The following is a 26,956-nucleotide window of genomic DNA, read 5'->3' as shown; positions in this document are numbered from 1 at the left end:
TGGAAGCGTGTTTCAAATAGCCTGCAAAAGCCTATCATATTGCTCACTTGGGCGAGCATCAGTCTATAAAATATCTTCATAAAACGCCTAAAGAACAGAAACTGCTATTTGGCGTCACCTCTAATAGACTTCACCTCTAAGAAACTGTTTTGGTTCGAAGAAATGTCTGGTCTCCATCGGTATTAACATGTTACGTTCCTTTATTAGGCAGAAAGATTTTCGATGCTTTGTTTTTGCCCCTTCCCCCTCCGCAAGCTTTCTGCACCTAACACGATTTTGCAATGCTTGCAGCATTGGAGACGCCTTACTTAGTTTTCAACTGCCTTCAAGATTAGTTCACCACTGGCCAAAAAAAATGACATGTAATTCCGTAAAAGTGACTCAACAAATTTTGGTAACCTGTGACGGCATAATAGCGCCATAATATCATGGTGTATGGACGTAGTGGGATTTTTTGCATAAGTCACGTTCCTTCTGTTGTCGCCGGATGATGGTCAAATTTCACGTCTTACGGGGCATTTATATTGTCTATAATTTTCACCCTAAAAGTGTGCAATGAAGCCCATTTCCCTAGCAATGTGTAGTAGTTGTCAATGTGGGTAGTAGGCACTTTGTGAGTACCCGGGAAGTACGAATGCACGCATTCTAGGAGAGTTTGGAATAGCCAGTGTTACGGGAACAGACGTTTCTTTTTTCGTGGCATGATTGAGGTGTACTCTGAGGATCAAAGCTCAACCAGCAAATGAGAAGTTGTCGTTAACGAGTCTCGGCCACGCTATCGCCTTAAATGAGGCGGAAGCGTCTTTGAAGTTTTGCCCCAATTTCAGAATATTTGAAGCTACTACATGAAAATATTTTGCATGATTTATTGTGTGCACGAGGAAGCTTGATAGAAGCACCTTTTATAAAAACGTGTAACTACAGCAGTCCTTTCCATAGCAGCGCAGCTCCTACAATATAGCAGGTGAAGCAGAACTGGCGCATTATTGACATAGTCCCATTACTGGTTGTAGCAGTAGTCGGACTGTACTGAGCAACACGTGGGCGTATGCTGCCTTTGGTCGCGTTCAGCTTGCAGCACAATGGTACTCCTCTGTAGAGAAGGTGGGGCCTCCCGAGTGATTTTGCTCACCGCTCGGCTCCGCTTGCACTTCATGCGCCTGTTCTGGAACCATATCTTGACCTGCGTGGCAAATAATTTGGGAATCTTACAAATGTTTTATGGCTGTACGGTTCTGTAGACTATCATTTCTAGAAATATTACGAATCTTGAACATCACTCATGCAATCACACTGGCTTTTAACAGTGGGGTGGAAAAGAATGAAACTGTTTTTTATAACGTCCAAACTTTCGTTCGGCTTCCTTCGTGGGACTTAGGGGAAAAGATTGAAACTGTTTTTTTATAACGTCCAAACTTTCGTTCGGCTTTCTTCGTGGGACTTAGGGGCCCTACAACACATTTTGAGCATATGGTAAGAAAACGCTACTGATCAGTAGTAGAGGCTCCCGACAACACGCGAGCCAAATATTTTAGCGCAGCACGCGGCCTGCAATTCACAATTAATTAGGAAAGTCAGCTTAAACTGTCTTCTCTTTTCTGAAAAAATGACAATAGACCCTAAAAAATTGTATAAAGCCCATCTATCAGTCATTGGCTGATTTGAACGTGGCGCTTTCGGTCGTTACAAAGATTGCCATAACTTGTCCATGCGTGCGGGCGCAATCACACTGAAAAACACGCGCATAAAAAATGTGCTCAAGGTCACGGCGCGTGTGACGATTTCTCTTCGCCCCTGTCATCCTTTCCTGCCCGGCTTCCGGTTCGTCGGGACAAAAGACAGAATCTAAATGCAGCATGTGACAAATCTTTGTCACTCCTCTCGCACTGGAGGGATTCCTAAAACTTTTTTGCCGTTCAATTCGAGTGGCAATCACCTCTTAGAGTGAATTCATTACATAGTTACTTGAAAAAAGTGTTTTAGGGCCCCTTTATGCTCTAACCGCATGCACGTGATTTCTTTGCAACGGCGACAAGCGGCAGCAACTAGCGACAAGATTTGCTGTCACGGATGCTCGTCCAGCGCCCCCTCTCGTCGCGTCGCTGGTTTCTGAAAAACCAGAAAAAATCGCTTGTCGCTCGAAAGCTAGCGTGGTGACTTTCGGCAACGTGGCTGTGCTCGTGGCCGTCGCTTCGCTTGCATTTTGCTCGCTCTGCTTGTTATTCGCGCGTACTTCAAATAATTCAAGGTATCAACCACCTTTTCAACATTCGCATCTCACGTGGAGATTGATAGAGCGGCCGTATTTTCTTGTAAATATTGTTATCGAAGGTTATTGTTGACGCCTCGACGGTAGCTTGTTACAATTGGGTTGCTTGCTACAATGCGAAATCTTCATACCAACTGCGTCGTAGCCGTTGTAGCGTACACTTCTGCGCAGTGCGTCACGGTTAAACTAAATATTGCAAAAAAAGGTCGTAAAATGCTTTCGTGGCTTCCTTATGCCATACAAGACCAGACTCAATTTGACATACTTTCATTGACGAAATGTTAAAATTCCATTTGAAATATAAGGGTATGCATGCGATAGTTTTAACCAAAGAACAATTACACTTTGTCGCCAATATGCGGTGGCAGCCGTCGCGGCGTGATGGCGTGACGGAGCAAGTTTGTCGATGCCACTTCTCGCTGTCGCTACGAAATAGCGTGCATGTGGTTAGGAGTTTACTCGCCACTCATCCTATGTCGCGAGTAGAGTGAAAAACCTGGATAAGTGTAGCAAATTCTAACGTAATTAGCATGGCCAGTTCAAAAAAGCTTAATGCATTTTTAGCGCTTGAAAAGTGAAAAAAAGCACGAAGACATAAAATTAAAAATGCTGAGAACTTTGGTCATATACCAAGTGTGTTGCGCGGAACGCACAACCGCTTATGTAAACGATTATGCGCCAACAGACGCCCGAGCAGCGCATGTGGGATAATATCAGTAAATAATACACAACACAAATAAAGTTGTAAAGGTATCTCATGAACGACTTGTGCATGCTACGTGTTATTAAAAAATCACACCATGTGCCACTAAAGGGAACATTTGCACATGAAAAGCAGCGAGTGCTAACGCAAAGGCTGGTGCACACCGGCCAACTCCCTCCAACTCCGACCAATCCAACGATCGAAAGGACGGTCACAACCACTACCGGCATTTTTTTTTCTTTGGGCGCATCTGTGAAGCCTGCGCTGACACCATGGCACAGCGGACCAGCAACATGACAATTATTGTTCTTCGCTTGAATCGAACTTGACGCTGGTGAGAAAGTTATGCGAGAATGGACGAAAACAATAAATGCGGCGCCCTCGGTTTTCTCCTTTCGCTCAGCTGGCGGCGATCAGCTCATCGGCGCCGGTCTCCAGAGTTCTCGCTGACAACAAGGTCTGGACGTGACTTTCCTGTTTTGCGACTTCCGGACGCTCGCATGCAGCCTCTGCTGGTGTGAACATCAGTCGCTTTTTGGTCGCCAGTCGCGATTGGTTGCGCGACCGCTACTAGCTGCCGGTGTGCATCAGCCTTTACACTGGCGGCAGCGTCGACGCTGGCGCTCATCGCAGCGTTGCTTTGAAGAGAAACCTGGGGAAGCGTAAAGCAGGCAGTGATAGACGAGTGTTTCCTACTGGAACATGCCAATCACTGCTAATGGGCAATCAGAGACGGAACAGTCAGGTTGGACACAGAGACCCACAGTCCCCTTTTCGTTAACACGCACGCTGCGAATTTTCGTTCTTCAAAAACGCACAGGAGAGATCTGCCACCGGCACCTCCTTGGAGGTCAAGATCCAGTTCCTACGTATACGGGGTGGCCAAAGAACAATTAACGCGAGCAGTCAGCTTTCTCAATCAAGAAGCTCGCTAGCAGACGCTGCCTATGTTCGCGTTGCAAAGCGAGAGATGGAAGGAGCCTAAAAAAGGAGTAGGGGACACAAATAAACAATGGAGAGGAAACACCGCAGAAACATGTGCCTAGAGGATTCGGTCATTCCAGCTACGCAGGTGGCGCCATGTAGCCGTTCCCCGAAGCCGTCACATGGTGGTAAAACTGTGACGTAGTTCGGTCTCTCAGTAGTCATAAACCAATGAACGCGTCTTCACGCTCTACGACGCTGAAGTAAACGCTTGCGACGTCACCATCTCGTCCACCATTTCAATCTTCCGGTGCGCTGCCTACAGTCGCTGGAATGGAAGAACATAGATGAGGGAGCGAGCGTAGAACACTAGAGAGAAAGAGAGAGAATCAGGAAAGGAAAAGACGTGACTTCTGCAGCTCTAAGTGGGAGAGCAGCTCAGCGCCTGTAGGGGGGAGGGGAAGAGGGTAATAAACATGTGAAGAAGAGAGAAGAAGAAGAGAAATGGCATCCATGACCAACGACGTAGTGAGTGGCTTCTATAGCCGGTTGTCTCGTCCAGTGTCTTCAAGGAAGCGAAAAACCACCTTGAAGTCCTGGGTGTGGTGCCGTGCAGGAAACAGAAGATCCCTCTGTGTAGCCACGGAGAGACCGTGGTGACGAAGTGCGGCGAGCAAGGCGCCAGTTGTGTGCAAAGCACTGGGCAAACAGACAACAGGTGCTCCATAGTTTCATGATCTCCGCACGCAGTGCACGCAGGAGACGAGGCTCTGCCAAGACGGTAACGCCGGGCCGCAGGCCAGGGGCAGCCGATGCGTGAGCAAAGTAGCAGGGATCCCTCTCTCTCTGCTGGTGAAACGCCCGTCAGGCAGCCGAGTTGGTGGTTCCATCCTTGCTACACGATCGTCAAGATAGCAGCGTAGCAACAGCCTCCTCAATGGGAGCCTTGAAAAATCTGAGGCGACCTTAGTACGGCACACAGGAACGCCAGAGAGATGTGCTTCTTTCGCCAGGGTGTCAGCCTGCTCGTTTCCCTGGATTCCCACCTGGGATGGGACTCAGTGCAGAGAGGCATTTACGCCACTGGCAAGGAGGGCATGCAGTTTGGTGATGAGCACCTGCGTTGCTAGATTTGGCTTTGCCAAGTCTAGCAACGCAGCTCTTGAGTCACACGCGACAGCCACGGGCACGTTGGGGGGTTTGCTGCCAGGAGGTCAACTGTCAGGTGGATACCCGCCGTCTGTGCACCGGTAGAGCAGGCCACAAAAGGCAGACGTCAGGAGGCCGTTCAACCAAGTGCTGGCATAACGCAGGAAGCTGTGGCTGAGCCTGTGTCTCGGATGACGGAGCCGTCCGTGTACGCAATAAGCCTTCCAGCCAGCTCTTCTTCTGTTTCGGAGGCAGATTCCTGCTTTAGTGCGCAAATGGGTGAGCGACGCTTGGAGAAGCCTCCCGAACCAGTCTTGATAGCCAGTGGTTTTTCTGTTGGCGGGGAAGAGAGACGGCTGCGGGCACTGTTCCCACAGCTGCTTGATAGATCCGCAGCAGCTCGCTCATCAAGATCCTGGTAGACTTTGCAGCCGGGCAAGCAGGGGGCACCCATCAGGGTTTTGGGCAAGCCAATCAATGTATCGAAGCCCACGTTGCTTCAGGGGCAGGGAGAGCGGCCAGCCACCTGCCTCTGTCAAGGTGGCTGCGATCTGAGAGTACTGCGGCAGGCCGAGGACACAGTGAATGAAGCCCGTATGCAGTAACTAAAGGCACTCCGAAAGCCACCGAGGAAGTGCTACCACAAGGAACGCGTACAGCAGCCGTGATGTTGCTGCTGCTGTGTAAAGACGAAGAGGTCAGTATGGTGAGCAGCCGCGACCACCGAGGAAAATGCCATTCACTGCCTTCTGGGTTCTATTCCCCATGCATATGGCTTTCTTGACTGCGAGCGCCCAGGAGCGCCGATCGTCAATGCGAAGCCCGAGATAGTTCAGCGCATTCTCCCACGGTGTTGTGGTGCCCTCGATGGCTAGACGGGTCACTTTGCTGCGCGTTCTTGGTCTGGGGTGCGCAAGAAGTGCTTTGGTTTTGGCCGGCGAGACAGCCAGACCTTCAGATGTGACATGACCTACTACAGCATTTAGTTCACTTTGCAGGCAAGATCGGACAGTTAGCAGATTCATAGTAGGGGCCCAGTTCCACAAAAGCAACGTGGCCAGCGTATATGAAACAATGGACTGGGTAGCGCTGGCTGGAAGGAATGACAGCTGGCTGGCGTGCCAATGCAATGTTGAATAAGGGGCTCCGTACAGAACCCTGTGACACCACTGCCGATACCAGTTGGGGATAGCTGAGCGCGTGGCCGACTCTCACGTGGAAAAATTGGCCCAACAGAAAGCCCTGCACAATGCACAGCATGTGGCCGTACACGCCCAGGGCTTCTAGCGCCCGCATGACTGCCCGGTGCGGCAGGCCATCAAGTGCATTATGCTCGTCCAAAAGCACTAAAAGGGCCACCTCTTTCATGCTTCTTGCGTGCTCCACTGTCGAGACGACGTCACTAAGCGAGTCTGCTGTGCAGCGGAGGCACCGGAATCCAGTCTGGTGCTCGGGAAAGTAAACCAGGGCCCCAGCGATCCGCTCGAGTTGGGCCAAGACAATGTCTTTCATCACCTAGCAGGCGGCTGAGTTAAGAGAGACAGGCATGTAGGATGAAAGGGCCGACGCTGGCTTACGCGCTTGTAGAATCGGCACGATGATGGCAGTAAGCCAGGACTCTGGTAGCTGTCCGCTGTTCCAGATGTCCTTGAAGTAGTCAAGCAGCTGGGCCATCTCACTGTGTGCCGGATTGCGGGGCATCTGGAACGTGATTCCACCTGCTCCCGGTGGGCTTCGCCGCTTCGAGCGGTTGAGGCGCAGTCAGTTCATGGGGCAGGAATTGTTCATTGCCCAGGGCTGCCACTCTCTCAATGGTAAAGGCAGGGTGGTGTATATGGGTATATGGGGTATACATACTGGTCTGTCAGAGTCGGGCGTCTGCTGGTAGTCCTGGTAGTCTAGTAGCAAAGTTACTCGGCATGAGGTCCACCAGAGCGACTTCCGTGATATCTAGAGAGATGTCCACGGCCAGTATAAAATGACGAATGGCTCGCCCATGCTGCAGCGATCGCAGAAGCCACCACGCAGTGGAACTGCGTCGACGGCTCGAGATGGTACTGCAGACGCCCTCCCAGCTTTGCTTCCATTGTCGGTTGGCATGGCGTCTACAGACGGCGCTTTGCCGCCTGAAGGCTGTCCAATCTTCTGCCGTGGAACTACGAATGGCATGGAGCTCCGGCTTTCTACGCGTGGCCCACAACTGTAGCTGCTTGAGGTCAGGAACGGGACGTCCGGGCTTGGTTTTCGACACTACGGTAGCCGCTTTAGCACTGGCGATTGCATGCTGCATGAAGTCGCTCTCCAAAGGAGTGCCACTTAGACGTTGAAATATGCCCGAATTGACCGTACAGCTAACCCGGCTCCTGAGGGAGGGCACAGTGTTGGTGTTCAGAAAAATCGGTAAGTGATCTGATCCCCAGGTGTCTGGACTGTTCGACCAGGTGCACGCACAATGATCTGTTGCGACACTAATGTCAATAGCAGTACGCACTCCTTTGCGCACAAAGGTGAACTCCCCAGTGTTCAAAATCTCGAGGCCTGCACGAAGGATGACATCCGCAGTGGCTCGTCCAGAGCACAACATCTCCATCCCAGGCCATATGGTTGCCGTTGAAGTTCCCCCAGGGGAGAAAATAATCGCCCAGGCGAAGAACAAGGGAAGCAGGCTGGAAGCGTTTCAAGGTTTGTTTGAACGCAAGTAGAAGCTGGCCACAGTGGTGTCCCAGGAGCCAAGACGCACGTTTAAAGCACAGAATTCCTGTGGGCCACTTGTGAGGTCATCAGAAGTACGCACGTACACAGCACATGGGGCAGCTTCTTGGGGATGGCCACCCACCAGGCATGGCTCATCGTAGCATCCGGAAACAGTGCAGCATGTGGTACTGCAGTAGCAGACAAATCCAGGCAGCCGTGGAGTCTCGCTATTGACGTACACTCCCTGCAGAGTGAGTACATTGTACTCGTCTTCAGGCAAGCGCTGTTAAGGTTCCAAGTGAGGCCGCCGCAACGAGTTGGTGTTCCACTGGAAAACACGTGGGCGATGGGTGGGCCCTTGACTAGCCATGATGGCTGGATGTTTTCTGCAAGCCACCAGCCTGGCGGCAGGTGACTTTTAGCAGACTGTCAAATGGGAGAAGTTCACCGACCGCCCGCAGAGTGAGCTGCAGCGAGGCGACGATTGCATCTCTCGGATAATATTGCAATTGTGGCACGGCCTCAGCGGAAAGTGCCGCCACAGGTGCAACAGGAGATGCATTGTAATCACTACTAGGTGGCACCGAACGGGCACTAGCCTGCTGGCGGGCAGGCGCAGAATACGAGACGCTGCCTGCGTCGGTTTTGCGAGGCAGTGAGAGAAGGTGGGGGGGTCCGCTTGCGAAATGGTGTTTAAACGCTGCAAGTAAAGATGACTATATCTTGTTTCAGAAGTCCCCTTCAGCACTACGGAGGCTAGAGGGCCCCCAGCCAATATTAGAAAAGGCGATTAGCTCTTCCTCATGTATTCATCTGCGCAGTGTTGTCTGCTCACCGTCTTCGCGGCGTCGGCTCGTTGAGTTGTCACTACATGCTCATTGCATGTAACACGGATGGTTTTTCAGTTTTAAAAATTAAGTAAAACTGTCAAACATGCCATCACACTTCAGCTTTAGGAAGTTTGGCGTCTTAACAATATAATTTGTGGCCCTGCATAAGACAGGTATAGGCTCATGCCAGCGTATAACTTCACTTTGTGGCTCTCCGACGCTGTTCGTGGCTCTGGCACGACTGCTTCTATATAGACACGTTCCTTCTCGTCTCTCGCCCAAATGCTTCTTTTTTATATTTTATTGTTTCACCAAAGGTGCATCCGACACTCGCAGAACGCTCTGAGAGGTTGCATGTCCAATTCTCGGAGACGCAGCGTTCTTGATATAGCGGCACAGCCCAAGTCCTGAGCTTGGCGCATTAGGATTATCAGGTACAGCTGCGCGAGAATGTACCTGATGCTTACTTCTCAAAGTAGGGTTAAACGAATGGCTGATTTCACAATTTATTTGTTGCTGTCAGCACTGTCGGCGTTCAGCAGGACCAAGTTCGGATCGAAGCGGGCGGTAGCTTCCTCATGGGTGCTGTCATGTTGATTCGAAACCTTAGTTACCACCGGTAACCGACAGAAATAATAAATGCGTAGGAAATAAATGCAGTGAAGAAGAACAATTTGCGTCTCAATGTGGCGTTACACGCACCAAACACCAACTTTAAAAAACCATGCCACTTTCGAGGCAAACATACCTGGGACTTTGTTTCACTGCGCAAGCATGTGGCTTTCTCACACCCCGTAGCTTTGGTAGGGCTGAACCGAAGTAATGAAAGTATACACGAAAAAGAGCGGAAGCGATTGTAGACTAGCAGGCGGCACCTCAACACCACCTAGAGGAAATTGGGTACCTGCGTTGGTGATGTGAGGCGGGAGAGAGAAGGAGAGAGCGTAAAAGATGGAGTGGGCACGAATGTTAATTGGTGGTAGAAACTTCACTGGAAGCAATGCTTAAAGCAGCAAGAGGGTTGGAGCCTAGAAGAGGAGGAAAAAGGAAAGGAACGCTAATGCACAGTAATGGTAGTCACGCAGCGCGCCGAATTGAGCTGGACAATAGGATGCTTCGCATCGTAAACAGTATATTATAAAACCAAGGAATATGAGAGGTACTCCTTTACGCGTATCGTTCACAATGTTATATTGATAAGACGAAACTAAAGTGAAGAAAAAAACTTGAAAGTTGTCACCGACAGGCACGGAATCTGCAATCGTGGAGTCAATAAAATTGGGGACCCTTAACCTTCGCGTTTAAGAGTTAAACGTGATAGTAATATTCTGTTTCTGGTGCGTACTTCAAACAATTAGTGAATGAAATATTTTAAAGCTTCCTATGCACCCTCTACATGGTCTTAAGGACGAAGTAGCGTGAGTGCCTTTTGCAGTGGTTGACCAGTGATATTGTGAGGATTGGTCTGGTTTCAGTTTTATACGTGTCGGCATTGTCGAATAAAAGAAAATTTTGTGCGTATCTGAGGCACAACATCAACACATCAGTATTTCTGGCGTGTTTCTTATAGTATAAAAGGCATACATAAGTAATTTTAAAGAACGTAGCATTTGTCACTTTGCGCCAACACTGCAATGCCATGCACGAAAAGGCGGGTGCTTCCTCTGTTTTGTTGTTTTGGGTATCTACTCATCGCCTCCCCCTTTCCATTCGCCAGCGTAGGGTATCAAACCAGGCATGTGCTTGGTTAACCTCCCTGCCTTCTTTCTTGTTGTCATTGTCCTTCATTCCTACCCATCGCCTTCTACTAATTATGGCATCCGAGATTACGCGCACACATCGTGCGCTTCGCTATATCGGAGGCTATTCTTTCAAGAGTGGAAGCAGGGGCTTTAGTCTACCCTGTCTCTTTTTCCCTGTGTTCGCGCGATGAAAAAGACTGGCAATTGTGCGCATCACTTTATTTTTCAAGAATATTGCCAGATGGCGCTCACGTCTCACGCAGAGCAAACATTGGGAGAGGCAGCGAGCAAAGCAATAATGAATAGTGAGGCCCTCAATGGGTGGGTACTAAGCAGGGTCAGCATGATCGATAAGGGAAAGGGGGACAAAGCTGATATAAACAACTGCCGTCCTATGACAGTGACGTCAGTACTTCAGGCTGGTGATGCAGATAGTAAAGGAAAGACTACAGACACGGGTGGAGAATGAGTGGGTGCTAGGAAAACTACAAAATGGGTTCCGTAAACAAGGAACATTGAAAGACAATGTCTTTTCATTGTTGCAGTGTATTGAATTAGCAGAAAAAGAACGCAGGCCCATGTGGCTGGCATTTCTATATATCAGGGGAGCCTACGATAATGTGATTCAAGAAGACTTGGGATAAATACTGGACATACTAATTGTAGAATATAATAAAACTAGCCTTCCAAAAGATACCTATAAAAGTAACAAGGTAGTCATAAAGTGGGAAAAATAGGTATCTTAACCTATCGAGATACAACGCGGGCTTCAGCATGGATCTTTCTTGTCACCTTTGTAATTTATGCTTTATCTACAGGAAGTAGAAGCCAAATTATCGGGGAGTCGACTCGGCTTCAACCTCTCTTTTGTCTAGCAAGAAAACATGTTGAACAGTCATTCATTACCAGCATTGATTTATGCAGCTGGTATAGCATTATTAGCTGACAGCAAAGACGACCTACAAGGATTGATAGTCATCACCGGTAAAGAGGTAGATAGGTTAAATTTGAAGTTCAGTCGGGAAAAATCTGCAATCATAATTTTTATTGGTAACGAAAGCAGTGAGCATAAGATACAGAAAGTCTTGCTAGAAAGAGTGGATAAATAAAAATATTTTGGCTATTGATAAACAACAGGGCATAGTATCTAAGGGAGCACGAAAGATACGTAATGACTAAAGATGACAGAAATGCAGATATGAAAAAAATAGGGAACTGTGGAACTACAATAGGTATTACATTGTGAGAGGGATTTGTAAAGGTGTCATGGTCCAGCGTTTGACTTTCGGTAATGCGGTCTAGTGTGTGAGATCAAAGGTTCAACCAAGATTACAAATAAGCTCGGTCAGTACTTGGGAGAGAAATTAAGCAACATGGCATAGGTGGGCTTCCTTTGGGAGCAGACGGTAAGACCCCAAATCACGGAGTACAGGGTGACATGGGATGGACACCGTTCGAGTGCAGGGAAGCTAGCAGCAAGATAGAGTTCGAGTTACGATTGAAAAAAACATGAGAGGAGCGTTAGGCTAGGAAAGTTTTCAGCTACTTGTACATGAAAAATGTTGACACTAAATGAAAAAAGCGAACTTGAAATTTGTCAAGCAAGTATTTCGACAACAGCAGAATACCAAGCCAAAAGGAAACCTCGGTTAAGGAGAAGGTGAAGGAAACAGGAAGGCACATATGGAAGATTGGAATGCTTACGTAATCACCACTGGAGACCTACCAAATTTTCAAGCAGGCATATGCAAAAGAAAAGATCTACCATAATTGTTGAGGTAGTTCCCTCCTGTTCCGGCCCAGAACAGGAGTATTGCGGACCATGACGTAGCGAGCCAAATACGAAGGCACCGACACGGTGTGTGGTGCGTGCGGAGAGGAGGAGGAAATGGCCGAACATTTCACAATGTTCTCTAAAAGGTTCGACCTTATAGTCAAGAAAATGGCGCCCAACTTTTCAAAGCATTATGAATTTAAAACAGTGAAGGCAAAATAGACTTGAAACGGGTAGAAATAACCAAGAGGAGGCTAACTGATTCGTGGCTTCAATCGAAGCGTGAGTGAAATTCAATGCCTAAACACATAGTGATTGTACCTAAATTTGTTGTGGCTAGGTGTCGTAAGCCGCGCCTGATCTACAGGGCATGGCCTGATACATCCATCCATGTAGCTTGCAGAGTCCAATCTATCAATTTTCTTGCGCAGAACATCAAAGAATCGTTTCATTTACTCCCTCCTGAAGCAACAGTGTTGTCTTTCGACGACATTTGCAGTGAAACATGCAGATACGCGGCCAGTTTTTACGGTGATATTCTATATTGTATTGTGAAACACACAGGACGCGTTTGTTTGTAAAGCGTCAAAGTTACCTTTACTGCGTTTGAAAGCAGATTAAGTTATTTTCACTGTATTCACATGCAGAGGGGTGACTGTGTGGCAGAACACCTGCTTGCCACACACACGACCACAGTTCGATTCACACTCAGACCCAGACTTTTTTATTATTGACGTTATTGCATCTTTCTCAAATTTTCGGCCAAGCAAAGATGATGATCTTTCACTCACAACCAACGACACCGACGCCGGCATGTTTGCGAAGAAGGTTCTTTTATGCTGTCGCATTAATAACATCTCAGAGGAAAAGCTGAGCTGCAAAAGCTATAACCACTAAAGCACTCAAATCTTGGAATGATGTCAATGATGCTATCACAATACTTAAGAGGCCCGCTAGTTATGTGAGTTTTATTTATTGACTGATATGTGGGTTTAATGTCCCAAAAGCACCATATGATTACGTAAGATGCGGTAGTGGAGGGCTCCGGAAATTCCGACCACCTGGCTTTTTTTAACGTGCCCCCAAATCTGAGCACACGGACCTAAAGCGTTTTCGGCTGCATCGAAAATGCAGCCGCCGCAGCCGAGATTTCATTCCACAATTTGCGGATCAGCAGCCGAGTACCTTAGCCACTAGACCACCATGGCGGGGCGCTAGTCGTAAGAGTTTACAACAGTCAGATCTTCCCAGTAGACATTATAAACAAGCGTGTTCGCGAATTACAAATAAACATAATCTGTGGTATGTTTACATGAACTACTATTAGGAAAATGCAATAGTCTTTTATGTAATTTTTTATGCAATTCACTGGCCCCAACAGACTGGTCGACTGCATAAGCTACTCGGATGCTGACCCGCAGGTCGTGGGATCGAATCAGGCTGCGCTGACAGCATTTTCGATGGAGACGGAAATGCTGTGGGATCGTGTGCTCAGATTTGGGAGCACGTTGACGAAGCCCAAGTGGTCGAAATTTTCGGAGCCCACCCTTCCCTGACTACGGTGTCTCTCATAATCATATGATGGTTTCAGAACGTTAAACCCCACATATTCATCAATCATGCAATTTACTGTGCGGTAAAAAAGGTGTTTGAAGCTCTTGTTACTAGAAGGAACCGCTATTTCCTTAGCGTATCAATATTTGAATTCAACGGCGTGGCTGGTCGGCCGATATCGCCGGCTTGCTAGCGCATCGTTCGAATTGTAGTGTCTCGTCATCCATGCAACATGTCTACTTTATGTGACAGTTTCCTGCGATAAAACGGAGATCTGCAAACAGATAAAAATACCAGTGGTGATTGAAGCATGCTGCGGTAAGTGGGAGTGAGACCACTCGGAAGCTCAGTGTCATTCCATCATAGTGGCACTAACGTTGATAAAGGTTCTAACGCAGTGGCCCTCTGAGGAACATTTTCTCTGGAGTAGTAGGTCAACTCTGTGTCTGCTACCTTAGGAACCGTCTCAACCTGCACCTGAAGATGGGTGGTTCAGTGTTTGCCGTTGGAAAGTTGCCTGTTTGTTCCCTTTACTTCTCGCACATTTATATAAAAATGTGAACAACACACTTAAGACAGGGAAACTAACGTCCCTTATACCTTTCTTTTTATTGTGTGCTGGTTTCCATTAGGTATGCGTCAAGCAATGAAAAATGAGCTCTCAAGATTGTCTTCAGTCAATTTATGCTACATCTATGCAGAAGTAGACATCATGAGAAATTTGTCTCTCTTTTGAGACAGTCTTATAATGTCATGGCGTAAATTACTAACAGCCGTTTTATTTTAATAGATATGCCTTACTTCTGATCATGTGAAATTAAGATGATGCATTCACATGTAGAAAAAATAATATTTATCATACAACAACAAAAACAACCATAATAATAATAATAATAATAATAGTAATATTAATAATAATAATAACAGTAGAGCATAGATATCGCAACCTGGTCACATCAGATAATGAAGTAAGTTTCTAATAGCGACTCGTAGGCAAGTGCTAGCATTTTCGCAGCTGCATCAATCTGGTTAAAGCATGCAATAACAATGAAAGCACTTTTTGTGCAAATGCATAAAGGTGTTGTTCAGGGTGTATACGGGCTCTAAGTACACATCGTTTTTGTTCAATACAAGCGTTTGGGATTTCCGAGTTGGTTTAGTAGAAAGTGCATTGTCCTTGAGTGTCCAGTAATTCAAATGGCACATTGGGAAGATGAATTTCAAGCGGGTAAACTTGCGTAGCTTGTCCCCTCCCCACTCCTCACCCCCGCTCCGCCCAGCCTCAAAACAGGGGGGGGGGGGGGGGGGTCCTGACGTCCCCATGACCTACCCATAATTTACGCCACTGTTATGATGCCATGGAATCCTTCGCACACCTTTATTACAGATATGATCTGGCCATAGCCTTCGAGATTGCGCACCGGCGAGTTTCTCCCCGGCAGTCCGAATTGTCACCCTCCCAGCAAAACACTTTCGTGTGCTTCACGCACGCAGCTGCCGCATGAGGGCGCACTGACTGACAATACCAGCGGTAGCGGCGACCGCAGCAGAAAGCAGAGTCCACTGCAAACTGGCACGCACACATGTTCGTTCAATAATTTTTTTCTTAAAGTCTTTCGTTCGATGCCAAGTTCGTTTTTAGAACGCCCAACGTATTTACTAAGCACCGTAAAACTCACAATGTAAGTGCGTGACCATAAATGAATAAAACGCGACTGTAAAGTGACCACAGTCATCGCAGCACCAGTGACGTTCAGTCTGTACTATGGTGGTCTAGACAGATGGTGACCGCCTTCACCATCTTCCCAATCGCTTGCTCTTGCGGTGCGACAGGGCGTCGTAGGAAAGGAAAGCTGAAGAAGTCTTGTAGGTGATTGCGAAGCATTGTTCGTTCTGAGCGCCGCTATCGCGCCGAAATTGGCGGAGTCGACGACATCGCAAAAGCACAGCATGCCGAGTGTGGATTCCAGGTGCAGAGTTTGGTCGGCTAGGTTGGCGTTCCTCTCCCACATGCACTCAATCTTTTTTAATAAAGATGATTGTATTTCTTGGCGACCTTTGACGCAAAAATTTTGGTCTGTCTGTCTGCCTGTACATTTGTCTGTTTGTCCACTCTTAACGGCATTGGGTATTTAAAACGGTCGACCCACCCACAGCCCCCACCTATGTTGCTCAAGCTTGAGTGTTCATGCTTGGGAAATTGTCAATTAAAAAGCAACTACCGCGCACGTCTGTGGCATCATAACAATACGTATATATTCTGTGTGTGAGCTTTTTAATAAAAAAGGCATACATAAGTAATTTTAAGGACCGTATAGCGCTTATCTCGGTGCGCTGACCATGCAACGCTTGCACGGAAAGCTGAGTGTTTCCAACGCTTTGCTAAATGGAGACGGTGGTGGCACCTATCCGTCACCTTGCGCTCAACACCTTATCACCTCTGAGATGGGCGCACACACCTGTCTCAGAGCCACGCGCTTTCTTTTCTAAAAAAAATGCCACAAGGCGCTTATGTCTCACGTGTGACGTGACTTCAAGCGTTCGTTCGCCTCCGCTGCATGCTCGAGGCACTCTAACGCAGCGCCTCCAGAATACCATTCACCGATTTCCTTGCGCAGAACATCAAATAAATGTCTCGTTCACTCTCTCCACACGCAAGACTATCGTCCTTCGACGACATTTGCAGATTACATGCAGATAAGGGGCCACTTTTTGTAACGTAGTCATGCTGATGCCTCGGTGCGGTTACCTTGCGTGGATGCGTCGCTGGCGTTCTGGGAAACGGAGAGGAAGTTTTGGCATCGCCGCTGTGAGCACACAATGCTATCTTCTAATCTATTTCTGTGCTTTTGAATGCGAAGCATCTCTTGGTGAACTTCGGCGACCTTGAGCGTATCTATCTATCTATCTATCTATCTATCTATCTATCTATCTATCTATCTATCTATCTATCTATCTATCTATCTATCTATCTATCTATCTATCTATCTATCTATCTATCTATCTATCTATCTATCTATCTGTCTATCTATCTATCTATCTAGGACATTTAGCTCTTTTTGCCATTTCGATAATGGTATCGCCCCGCCGTGGTGGTCTAGTGGCTAAGGTACTCGGCTGCTGACCCGCAGGTCGCGGTTTCAAATCCCGGCTGCGGCGGCTGCATTTCCGATGGAGGCGGAAATGTCGTAGGCCCGTGTGCTCAGATTTGGGTACACGTTAAAGAACCCCAGGTGGTCAAAATTTCCGGAGTCCTCCACTACGGCGTCTCTCATAATCATATGGTGGTTTTGGGACGTTAAACCTCACAAATCAATCAATCAATTCGATAATGATATCAACAGCAAAATTGGTATGGCATGACATGACTGTACGACAAGCATAAATGACGAGTCATAACATGAAAATCACGATATGTATGTCATGAATGCCATAATTTCCATTTTATGATCTTGCGGTGGTTTCGTCCACATGACATTGTGTGAAACCGCTGTGATATGACTTGACTGCATGGCGAACACAAGCGACAGACCTGAACGTGGAAATTATGGGCATGCGTGACAAATAACAATATGACTACATGCCACACTCATGATGTGCTGGTGGCAGTTTCGCAAGCTTCACGTATACCATATTTGGTGTTACGTGACGTGAACGACTGACGAAGGTACATGACACGTCCGAACATGATAATCCTGACATGCGTGTCAGGCGACCACATGACTACATGCCCCACTCATGATGCGCTCGCGGCCGTTTCGCTAGCACCCCCCCTACGAAATTTTATATTACGTGACGCAAATGAATGACGAAGATAAAAGACTCGTCTAAACATGATAATCTTAACATGCGTGTCGTGCGACAACATGACTACATGCCACACTCAGGATGCGCTCGCGGCCGTTTCGCTAGCATCACATATACCAAATTTAGTATTACGTGACGTGAATGAATGACAAAGGTATATCAGTCGTGAAAACATGATAGTCATGACGTGGATATCATGTAAGAACCTCAAAACATACCACGCTGATGATGCGCTCACGGCCGTTTCGCTAGCATCACATATACCAAATTTGGTATCACGTGCCGCGAATGGACGACGAAGATAAATGACATGTCCAAACATGATAACCATGGCATGCGCGCAATGTAAATCATAAGAACATGCTACGCTAATAGCCCACCAGCGGCCATTTTACTAGCTCAACATATACCAAATTTGGTATCACGTGACGCGGTATAGATGACTAATGTAAATGACAGCTCCAAACATAATAATCATCACATGGAAGTCTTGTACGGCATCATTTACGTCCACCTCGAATCGTTGTGGTGATTTTCAGTTGACATATGAACCTTCCTTATTTGTGCTTCGCATATCATCAATTCCCACTGTACCTCGGATTTTCCAGTTTTTTTTTCTCTCATCATAATCTTACGTATTGAATTGGTCATTACAACATGAAGCTTAGAAAAGTTCAGTTTATATATCACTGGTCTTCCCGAGCGTTTATGTAAGTGCGCAACTGCCAGGAGTTCTATTGAGTTTCAGTTAGGTTCAGCACAATTTAGCTGCTGATTTTTTTCAGGCTACATGCATCTATGAAAGGAGTTTATTGGCCAACATATTCATAGCGCGTGAGATGGAATCCTGTCAAGCTATAGAGTCTGACAGTGCTTGGTTTCTCCACGTTCTTGCACATTCGGCTAATTGCTCAGCATGACCGGGCTAGTGAACCCGGCTCTACCGAGCCCACACAAGGGCGGACTTTGAAGGTGCGCTGGTCTAATGCGTATTTTTACGCGCCGCTTTTCAGTAACTGGCGCCTTCCCGATTGTGTGATTATCAGCGATCAGTTGTTTTCGATGCAGCAATCTGCCATTTCATCGAAGTGACTTCTAATGTCACGTTTCACAACTCAGGTTTGCTACAGAGAACAAGGAAGCGATGAGAAAACACCTTTACTCTCTTCAGACCCGGCTACGACTTATCCGTCTTGAGTGGTAGGGCATGCTCGAGCACCTAGCATTGTCGCAACCAGTTCTATATTGGTTCTTTTTTTAATGAGAATCATTTTTAGTTGGGCTATGTCAGGTGTACGTCGGGATTCCCCCACCGCACTTTTCTTTAGCAACAGGTACGGGCGCGCGCATCTCTAGCAGCCACAGCACCCACCATGTCGCGCTTCGGCTTCAGCAACTGTCAGGAACAGCTGCGAGCACGCGCGCTTATCCACGCCCCTGGCAACCGGAGCCCCCACCTCCTTGACTTCAACGTGACTTGTCAACGCCTGAATGCAGTGCGTTTGAAACGCGTTTATAGCGTTTGTGCTGCCAGCATTTGTGTAGTGTTTTTTTTTTACTGTCCACTCTAGCTACTAGAGCTGGAAATGCATACCACGTTTCTCCCGACAGAAAAACGCCACGTGTGGGGAACGATGCTATTGGCTGCGCGGTGTAAGAAAAAAAAAGAAAACATTCTTCTAACACTGGGTTCTCATGTGCGAAACGCCGTTATGGACGCTACGCATTGCATTCGCATATCTTCACGATTCCCTTTTGGGATGTGCTGCATTTTTTTTAGTGTCCTTCGCCAGTACCTTCATACAGCCCGCAATCTTTTAGGTAGAGTCCGTTTCAAGCACAAGTGGTTCTGTTGCGGACATATCATACTTTTAAATGTTCTAGTACAAAAGACGCATATTTACAGCAAAAAAAAAGTCTCCTATGAGTATAAATAGGCCCAAGCGCGCCCTTTGCCTCTCCTACGCCATGACTGACATTTCTGTACAGCGGGGGTTGTCTAAAACACAGAGTTTCCTAATATACACTAGAGGAAACTCTGCGCTAGTGTCTATGAGAGCTGCAATGCATGGCGCTTCAGCGAGCATTGTATTGATGGGTAGTACACACATTTGTCTAATCTTCGTACTTCTGGCCTACTATCGGCTCCGTGTGTGTTCGTGTGGCTTGAAGCTGTTTTCTCACGAAACGAAAATCAGCAAAGGTTCAGTGGTTGCGCTTCAGCACCCTATTCTTTTATACTTACCTTTCCAAATCAGGTCACGAAGTTCAAAGGGCTAAATCTTTCTTTGAAAACAAAACCGAAGCACAGCAATAAACGAAGCCCCAAGTACGATTCACCACCCGCAAGTACGAAGACTGGGCAAATGTGTGGGCTACCCATCATTCTCATGATCGCTGAACGATCGCAGTGACAGAGTCCCCTCTAGTTAATTTTAAGAAACTCTATGGTATAAAAGCACCGAACGGTTTTTTTTTTTCGCCCTTCTTGCAAGCTGCGCCAACGCCGCGGCTGTCTTTCCTGCCCTCAGCAGCAAGCACCGTGGTGCGGAGAAGGAAGGGTGCCAGCCCCCTCTGAAATCGACCTTTTCTGTTTTTTTTTTTTTTTGTGCTCTGCTTTGGCGTACCGTAAGGCCTTTGAAAGGGCCCTGGAGAACTGGCATTGCCAAAACAAAGGCCCCCGAGACCAGATAATTTTTCGCAACTTTTCGGCTAACGAAGGGTGCATACGGTGCGACATCGTAGAAAAGGCGGATGACGCTCTTTGCGTGTGATTGAAGCGACCGGAGGGAAAACAGCGGGCGTGCCATCTCGGAGGCCGAAACTTGGCTTTCTCATGCGCATGCGAAATTCAGCTTACTTAAATCTTGAAGAACTGGGAATGAAAAACATAAGTCGATACCTTCAATATTAAAGTCTTTTATCTATTGAGCAATTTTTACAGTGCTTTCTTATCACTACCGTTCACTTTTATTGGCTTTAACGGAAAGTTTTTTGCTCAAAGTGACGTAGCTTGTATCATGTGCACTATTGCGCAATTTTTATGTGAATGCTTTAAGCTAAATGTGTCCGCTTTGTGCAAACTTTTGCTGACAGAGAGAACGAGGTACAAATTTTTTGATAATGAAATGAAATATCAGGGATGGTCGACATCTCATTCAGATATGTTTGAGATGCCAAAGTTAGACGTTTTTCTGAAGTCAACGGTGGTCAATGACAGTCTACTTCGAGCACTTCAGTGTAGTTTTAAAAAATTTAAAGTAAAGTTCTCAATTTGTCCTAGCGATCTGCCTTTTTTACACGTGAAATGCTTGCCTGATGACGAGGGCCTGCAAATCGTGGCCCTCATTACTTTTCTCATGTAACACTAGAAGTATCAACTTCTGTGGAAAATGGGTGTGCAAATGTAAATTACGTTTAATGGCAGCAGTAGCAACTGCCTAAGTCTTAGCAAAACTTCCGAACATCGGCTCGCTCTGAGCTTGCAAATGCAAGTCCAAATATTAGGTGTAGAGGGATTCCCGCAAGGGATCATTTTCTCTGTGATAGGGAGCCTTTTTATTCGAGGGAAATTCAAGGGCCAACAGAAATAGTGCCAGGAATAAAATGAACAACGACGAATGTTGTCCCTAACGTGCAGCGCGTGTCACACCACCTCAAAAACACGACTGCCAAGTGTCTTGTTTCTGTGCCTATTATGGCGCCGGAAAAGCCTACATGTGACAAGTTGTGATCAAATGTGAGCACAAAGGTACCGTGTGCACAAGAAAGAGTACTCTGCGCTATGCTTTCGTGCCCTTCAATAACAAAAGCCCTCAAGAACGAAATCCTCTCGTCTGCGATGAACGCCTGTGCAGTTCAATGCATTTGCCTTCTCTCGACACCCAGTATGTTTGAAAAAGCAGTGGCAAAAGCGGTACTAGCACCGCGATGCCGCTTCGTGAAACATTTATTCCTCCTCGTGTTCTTATGAATCATTTCACCTTGTATACCTACGTGTATCAAGAAAAGTTTGTAGACATCGGCTAATATTTGCTGTAATAGAAAAAGTTTAATTCTCTGAAAAATATCACAACGTATTTCGTGTTGTTCTGTATCTTCAGAATTACCGGGACACACACACCTGTCTTTCGGTGAGGTCTAAAGCCAAGGCTATTTCGTAGCGCCGCAGCCGGGTGAGGTAGTTGTGCTGGCAGAACTCGGCTTCTAGCTTCTCCACTTGACTTCGGCTGAAGGCGGTGCGCTCCTTGCGTGGTTCGGCTCGCTGCTCTGGTGGAGAATCTGCGTGGTGACACAAAGGGTGTCCGCTTAGAATTGGGCTTATGACCACAAATATCAAGCAAAACTTTACAAGCTCGTGCATTGTGAAGAACTGCTGAATTAATTTTTTGTGACATCTTCTAGCTCTGAAAAATCAACATTAAAAAGAGAAGTTGAAATACATGATTTTTATTTTTTGTATAATTTTACATAAACAGAACTATATTAGTTCATTTCTGCACAAGATGACTTTCTGATAGCTTTGTTCGCCCGAAGTGACATTGTTACTAAGATTTTGAGATGAGCTTCTGTTATGCCGTGCTTTTCCTGGCCGGTATGCATGGCAGAGAGATGAGGACAATTCTAAAGGGCATGGAAGTCAGCAGGATGCGTAGAACAACATGCAGCGCTATCAATTAACCGGGTACTTTGCCGCTTCAGAATTGACCATCTTAACCCCACGTATTCACCGTCATGCAGCGGAACGGCATCACAAAAACGATGAACACGTGTTGGCAGATAATTCCGACGTTCTTGAGTTCCCGTAGGTAGAACTTTTTCTACAGTGCTGCGCAATTACAGCATGACACATTCAGCCAGCTGCATGCAGAAAAGACACGACTCCAACAAAGTTCACTGTCACAACGCTCACACCACCTTCAATGGCAAGTGTCAAACCGTCTGCTCGATGCCTTTTACAACCGTGGGAAGTAAAATTGGACTCTGACCAACTTTAAGTACTGTGATAGCCCTCGCCGATGTACAACCGGCAGTGAAACAGACAGTGCACTTCAACCTAAATTCACACACATGGCTTTCAAAAATCGAGAAAGCCAAGCATAAGGCATTTCCACAAGAGATACCTACAACCACTGTGCACCGAACATGCGAGAAAGTGCTCCTCCTTTCTATAAATTCCACTGCAGTCCGAACGGATCACTGATGTTGAATGATCTCAAACCCGCGAGCACATGAGGCTTGCCAACCGTAGAACATTTAACCTACTTGTAAACTATTTTCAGAAAATTTTGGCCAGCGTAGGGTAGTAGGGCGATAGTGTAGAGTAATTTCAACATTCATCTCATCAATGATGAATGAAAAATATACATCTGTGCAACATAGCAGAAGGTTACCTTTCTGTAGAGATACTCATTGGACTTTATTCAAATCTTAACAGCCCCACCTACAGATGACAAATAGTACGTCACACATTTTTAAGCTGAGTTTTTTTTTGTTCTGGAGATATTTACCTCCCTTTCAATCGTCGCCTATTTATTAGCTACGTTGAAGGGCATGTGCCTTTTAATTTCGCGATGGTGGTCGACTTCAATATTTACTGCAAAAGTCCTAATTGTCTCCTCATATGCAAAAAAAGCGTCGCCGGTGTCAACGCAAGGGCTCAGAAAAACATATGATATAATGAAGCCGCCTCATAACTTCATGAAGTCATTGTGACGTCACTGGGAAATCACAATGTGACGTCAAATGGTGGCGTCCTTAGATGTCGTCGTCGTATGGCTCTGGGTAGACCATTCTATAGAGTTCTAGAAGCATTCAACCGATCGAATGGGCATCGAAGGTGTTGAAAGTTTGCGATTGCTCTGACACCGAAGGCTATGGAAAGCCACGCTCAGTGAAAATTGTTTCGGTCCGTCAATATGATCGATTGAGAAGAAGAAAATGAAACCGGATTGCGCCATTCCACTCATCTTAGGTGAATGCAAAAGTCACCACGTGAGCTTTTTTGTGTAATGCTTGTTACCATGTCGCTTACACTTACAGCAGCCTAGTTGCTGGTGAGTCTGCCATGTTTTTCAAACTTGAGTCGATTCTCTTTCCATACAAATGCCGGTACCCTTTTACTGCTATAGCAATTATAAGGAGACTCTGTGCTGATTTTTGCGTCACCTTCATGTCGCGAATATGTAAATGCAAGTAAACGGGAGCATGAGGCAAATTTTGTTTTAAAAATCTGAGGGATTTCTTAGCCACCGCCATTTTGTTAGTAACATGCAGACCCCATTCTTGTACAAAGTCCATACGTACGCGCTGTATCTGTATGAGCTGTGGACGTAGTAAGAGTTTCTGCAGGAGTGCTGTTTTTGCTGCAGCCAGGAAAATCGAGGAAGAGAAGCCCGGGTACATCATCTCTCCAGTCCTGAAAATTGAAAAATGCCGATGACACTATACTGTAACAGCATTAGTAACATACCCTATTACCGGACATTATCAAATCATACGATGTCCACTGGCCCTGTACCTCATTCCACGAGATCCATTCACACACTCATTCTTTGCCTTCACAGCATGTTTCTAATATTATCAGGAGCTCATTAAGACAACCTGCACTTCCATCCAAAGGCAGTTTAGAGTTGGGAAGATTTAAAAAAAATGGCTAGTTTCAGAGCCAGGAAGATCGAAGATGCAGTTAGGATTCAACAAAATAGTGCTCGCGGCTTCCAAAGTGCATAGTTTCCTTTTCGCCTAAAAACGCCATACAATTCGACAATTCACATGTCTTATGGGGCTCGCTTCCTTCGCACAACTATGTAAAGGAGGGGGGGGGGTGCTGGAGTAGGAAGTGAAGAGGCGCGGTCAACATCAGGCTGCAACGTAGGTGGCAATACAAAGATGCTTGAATAGTTCCTCACCAGTGGCGTACCAACTTTTTCGCGAGGGGGGGGGGGCAACAGCACCTCACTCGTCAGCCCGAATATATATATATATATATATATATATATATATATATATATATATATATATATATATATATATATATATATATATATATATATATATATATATATATATATATATTATATATAAATGTATATATATATATATATATATATATATATATATATATATATATAAAGTATAGAGAGAGAAAGAACTTCATGGACACACTCGCAGTTGTATAGAATTCACAAATACAGAGCTGACACGATGCGTTTTCTTAGATACTACGAAGTTCAATATTAATTTAACAGGCCGAGGAATGTCGCCCTTAGCACAATTTGCGCGTCCAATATGCGACGCTCATCTTACCGTCATGCCTCTTTCTCCGATTATGCTTTGGCGATTAACATCTACAGATACCACAATGGTCTTTCTGATAAATTTGCCATGGATGTTAGTCGTCAGGTACCAAGCGTCAACAAGGATACGCCAACGTCAAACGAGGCTATGGCTGCCGAACTTCAAAACATACATTCGGCGAACCCTCCTCTATCAATGTATACAGTAAATGTTTCATTAACCATGATAGGGTGCGTTTACTTTTGTGTTATATGCTGATTCCTGTGACTAAGGGATCAACCTTGTTTTTCAACGATTTATGGCTGTTATATTTTTCACAGCAAGTGTTACACTTTCTTGCATAATTTCAGGCTTGTGTGTATTGTAATTTGCATTGTTGCTAATAGTCCTAAAACTGTTTCTGAAGCGTGCATTCAAATATATTGCTATGGATATATTACTGTCATTAACTTATTATCAACTACTAAACCTCTATACTTAAATATGTATAATTTGCGGTGTTAGGGGCATACTACATTGTTTACAATCATTGTATTTGTATTGACATTTCATAAGCGGCCATCACGCACCCTCATGAATACGCCGATACAAACGGAGTAAATAAAATATTTCTTTGCAAGAACAAATTATGGGCGATTATAAGGTTAAATTACGCTTTTTCCTTCATTTCTAAATGGTCGTTAGCTGTATATGATTGGTGTAAAAAGCGTTTGTTTTGCACACATTTAAGCTTGTTACGCGAGGCAACAATTGACGCAAAAATGATACATCGCGCAATGACCACTCAAGAACGACCACGTAAAAAATAAGAGAATAAACTATTTTCGATGCGGCAATTTGTTTGCCCTGGGTTCTTCGGCACTTAAAACTTTCTGTATGCCACAAAATATGCTGCTTGTTAAATGACATCAGGAAGCTCGAAATTATATCCTTCTAATTGTAGTTCAAGTAGGCTAGCTGCCAATCGCGTAAGCAGTAGCCATTTATTGAGGGTGGCGAGATGGATTATGAGTATAATGAAATATTTCTACTTGCAGCATAGCCGTGTTTAGTAGTTGGTGTGCGTATACATCACTGTGAGCTTATACTTTCTGAGAGAAAAAATGAATAGAGAAAAATAGGCAGCGCTACTTGTGTGTGCTTCTTTGCTGTCCGATATGTATTTTCAGCTGTAAAAGACAACTCAACGTGAGTGAAAACCAACTAGCCCCACTCTTAACTAAGCCTCCATAGTGCTAAAAACCAGTCTCTCACCTCCTCCCTTGTCAGCTGGGTCAAGCTGTGGGGTAAGTTTAAGAGCTGGTCTTCTTACGGAGCTTGAGTTTACAGATTTATTTCTGGCCACTTTGCAAGTTACCGCTATGGCTCCAAGTTGTCGTAAGCAAGGTTGATCAGGTTTACCAGAGACTAAAGCGGAAACATTTTTTGGCGTTCTAGTACGGAAAACCTAAATATCCAGATGATTCGTCACACTCATTGGCTCGCAACAGCTTCAACAGAGCAGCGGTGATGATTTACCCTTTTCGATTAAAATTATTTTCCAGACACAGCAAATGCTTTCAACAATTTTTAAAAAGTTTGCTCCTTCCCATCCGTAATTTAATCAACGAGTCACGGCAGATCAAAAGCATGAGCACGGCCCCTCTTCAGTGCTCGCCTGCTCTGAAATACTACAGCACAAGACGCGAAAGCGTCGCATAGGCGACCTGCACCGCCAACAGCCTACAAGAAAAATTATCATAGCGAGAATGTTGGCAAAATTTCACTACAATGTAACATTGTTTCGTTACATTTTCATTCTCTCCTAAGAATATAATTGAGTGATTACTGTTGTGACGGGAAGCTTCGCCTTAGTTGTTGGTTTCCCCAGCGTGCAGCCAAAAAAGACCACTCTCTAAAGTAAGCGAGGGGGGGGGGGGGTTCAGCCTCACCAACATTGTTCAGTGGGGGCGGGGGGGGGGGCTAATACACCTATGGTCCTAACTCTGTCATGGAAGTCTACACTGTAAACAAAAAGACCCCCAGCTGGGAGGCATTGGGTGAAGATTATCCTGCTCTGCTCCGGTAGCGAAGTGTATACATTTGTTTCCCACCGTTTTTCTCCGGCAGGGGACATCCAAGAAAATCATATGAAAAGGGTGCCCCTGGTTCTTCTCCGGTGGTCACTTCGCGAATGCTCCGTCGTGTCGCCTATTCCCGCGGATGCTCCGC

General features: G+C 46.0%; 1 protein-coding gene across 1 annotated transcript in view; it reads right to left on the bottom strand.

Annotated features, from left to right (window-relative positions):
- Positions 1-852: 852 nt before the first annotated feature.
- Positions 853-26,956, bottom strand: part of LOC142767123 (homeobox protein lin-39-like) — a 55,843-nt gene continuing 29,739 nt past the window's right edge. The window contains exons 3-5 of the mRNA XM_075868348.1: positions 23,753-23,864; positions 21,570-21,727; positions 853-1,183 (exon numbers count right to left, since the gene is read on the bottom strand). Of these exons, the coding sequence (XP_075724463.1) occupies positions 1,001-1,183; positions 21,570-21,727; positions 23,753-23,864 (453 nt within the window). The 3' untranslated portion in view covers positions 853-1,000. The remainder of the gene's footprint in view (positions 1,184-21,569; positions 21,728-23,752; positions 23,865-26,956) is intronic.

Source organism: Rhipicephalus microplus, chromosome 7, assembly GCF_043290135.1.
Source record: "Rhipicephalus microplus isolate Deutch F79 chromosome 7, USDA_Rmic, whole genome shotgun sequence".
Lineage (NCBI taxonomy): Eukaryota > Metazoa > Arthropoda > Arachnida > Ixodida > Ixodidae > Rhipicephalus > Rhipicephalus microplus.
The sequence above is the reverse complement of the archived record's forward strand: the minus strand, read 5'-3'. Positions and strand labels throughout refer to the sequence as shown.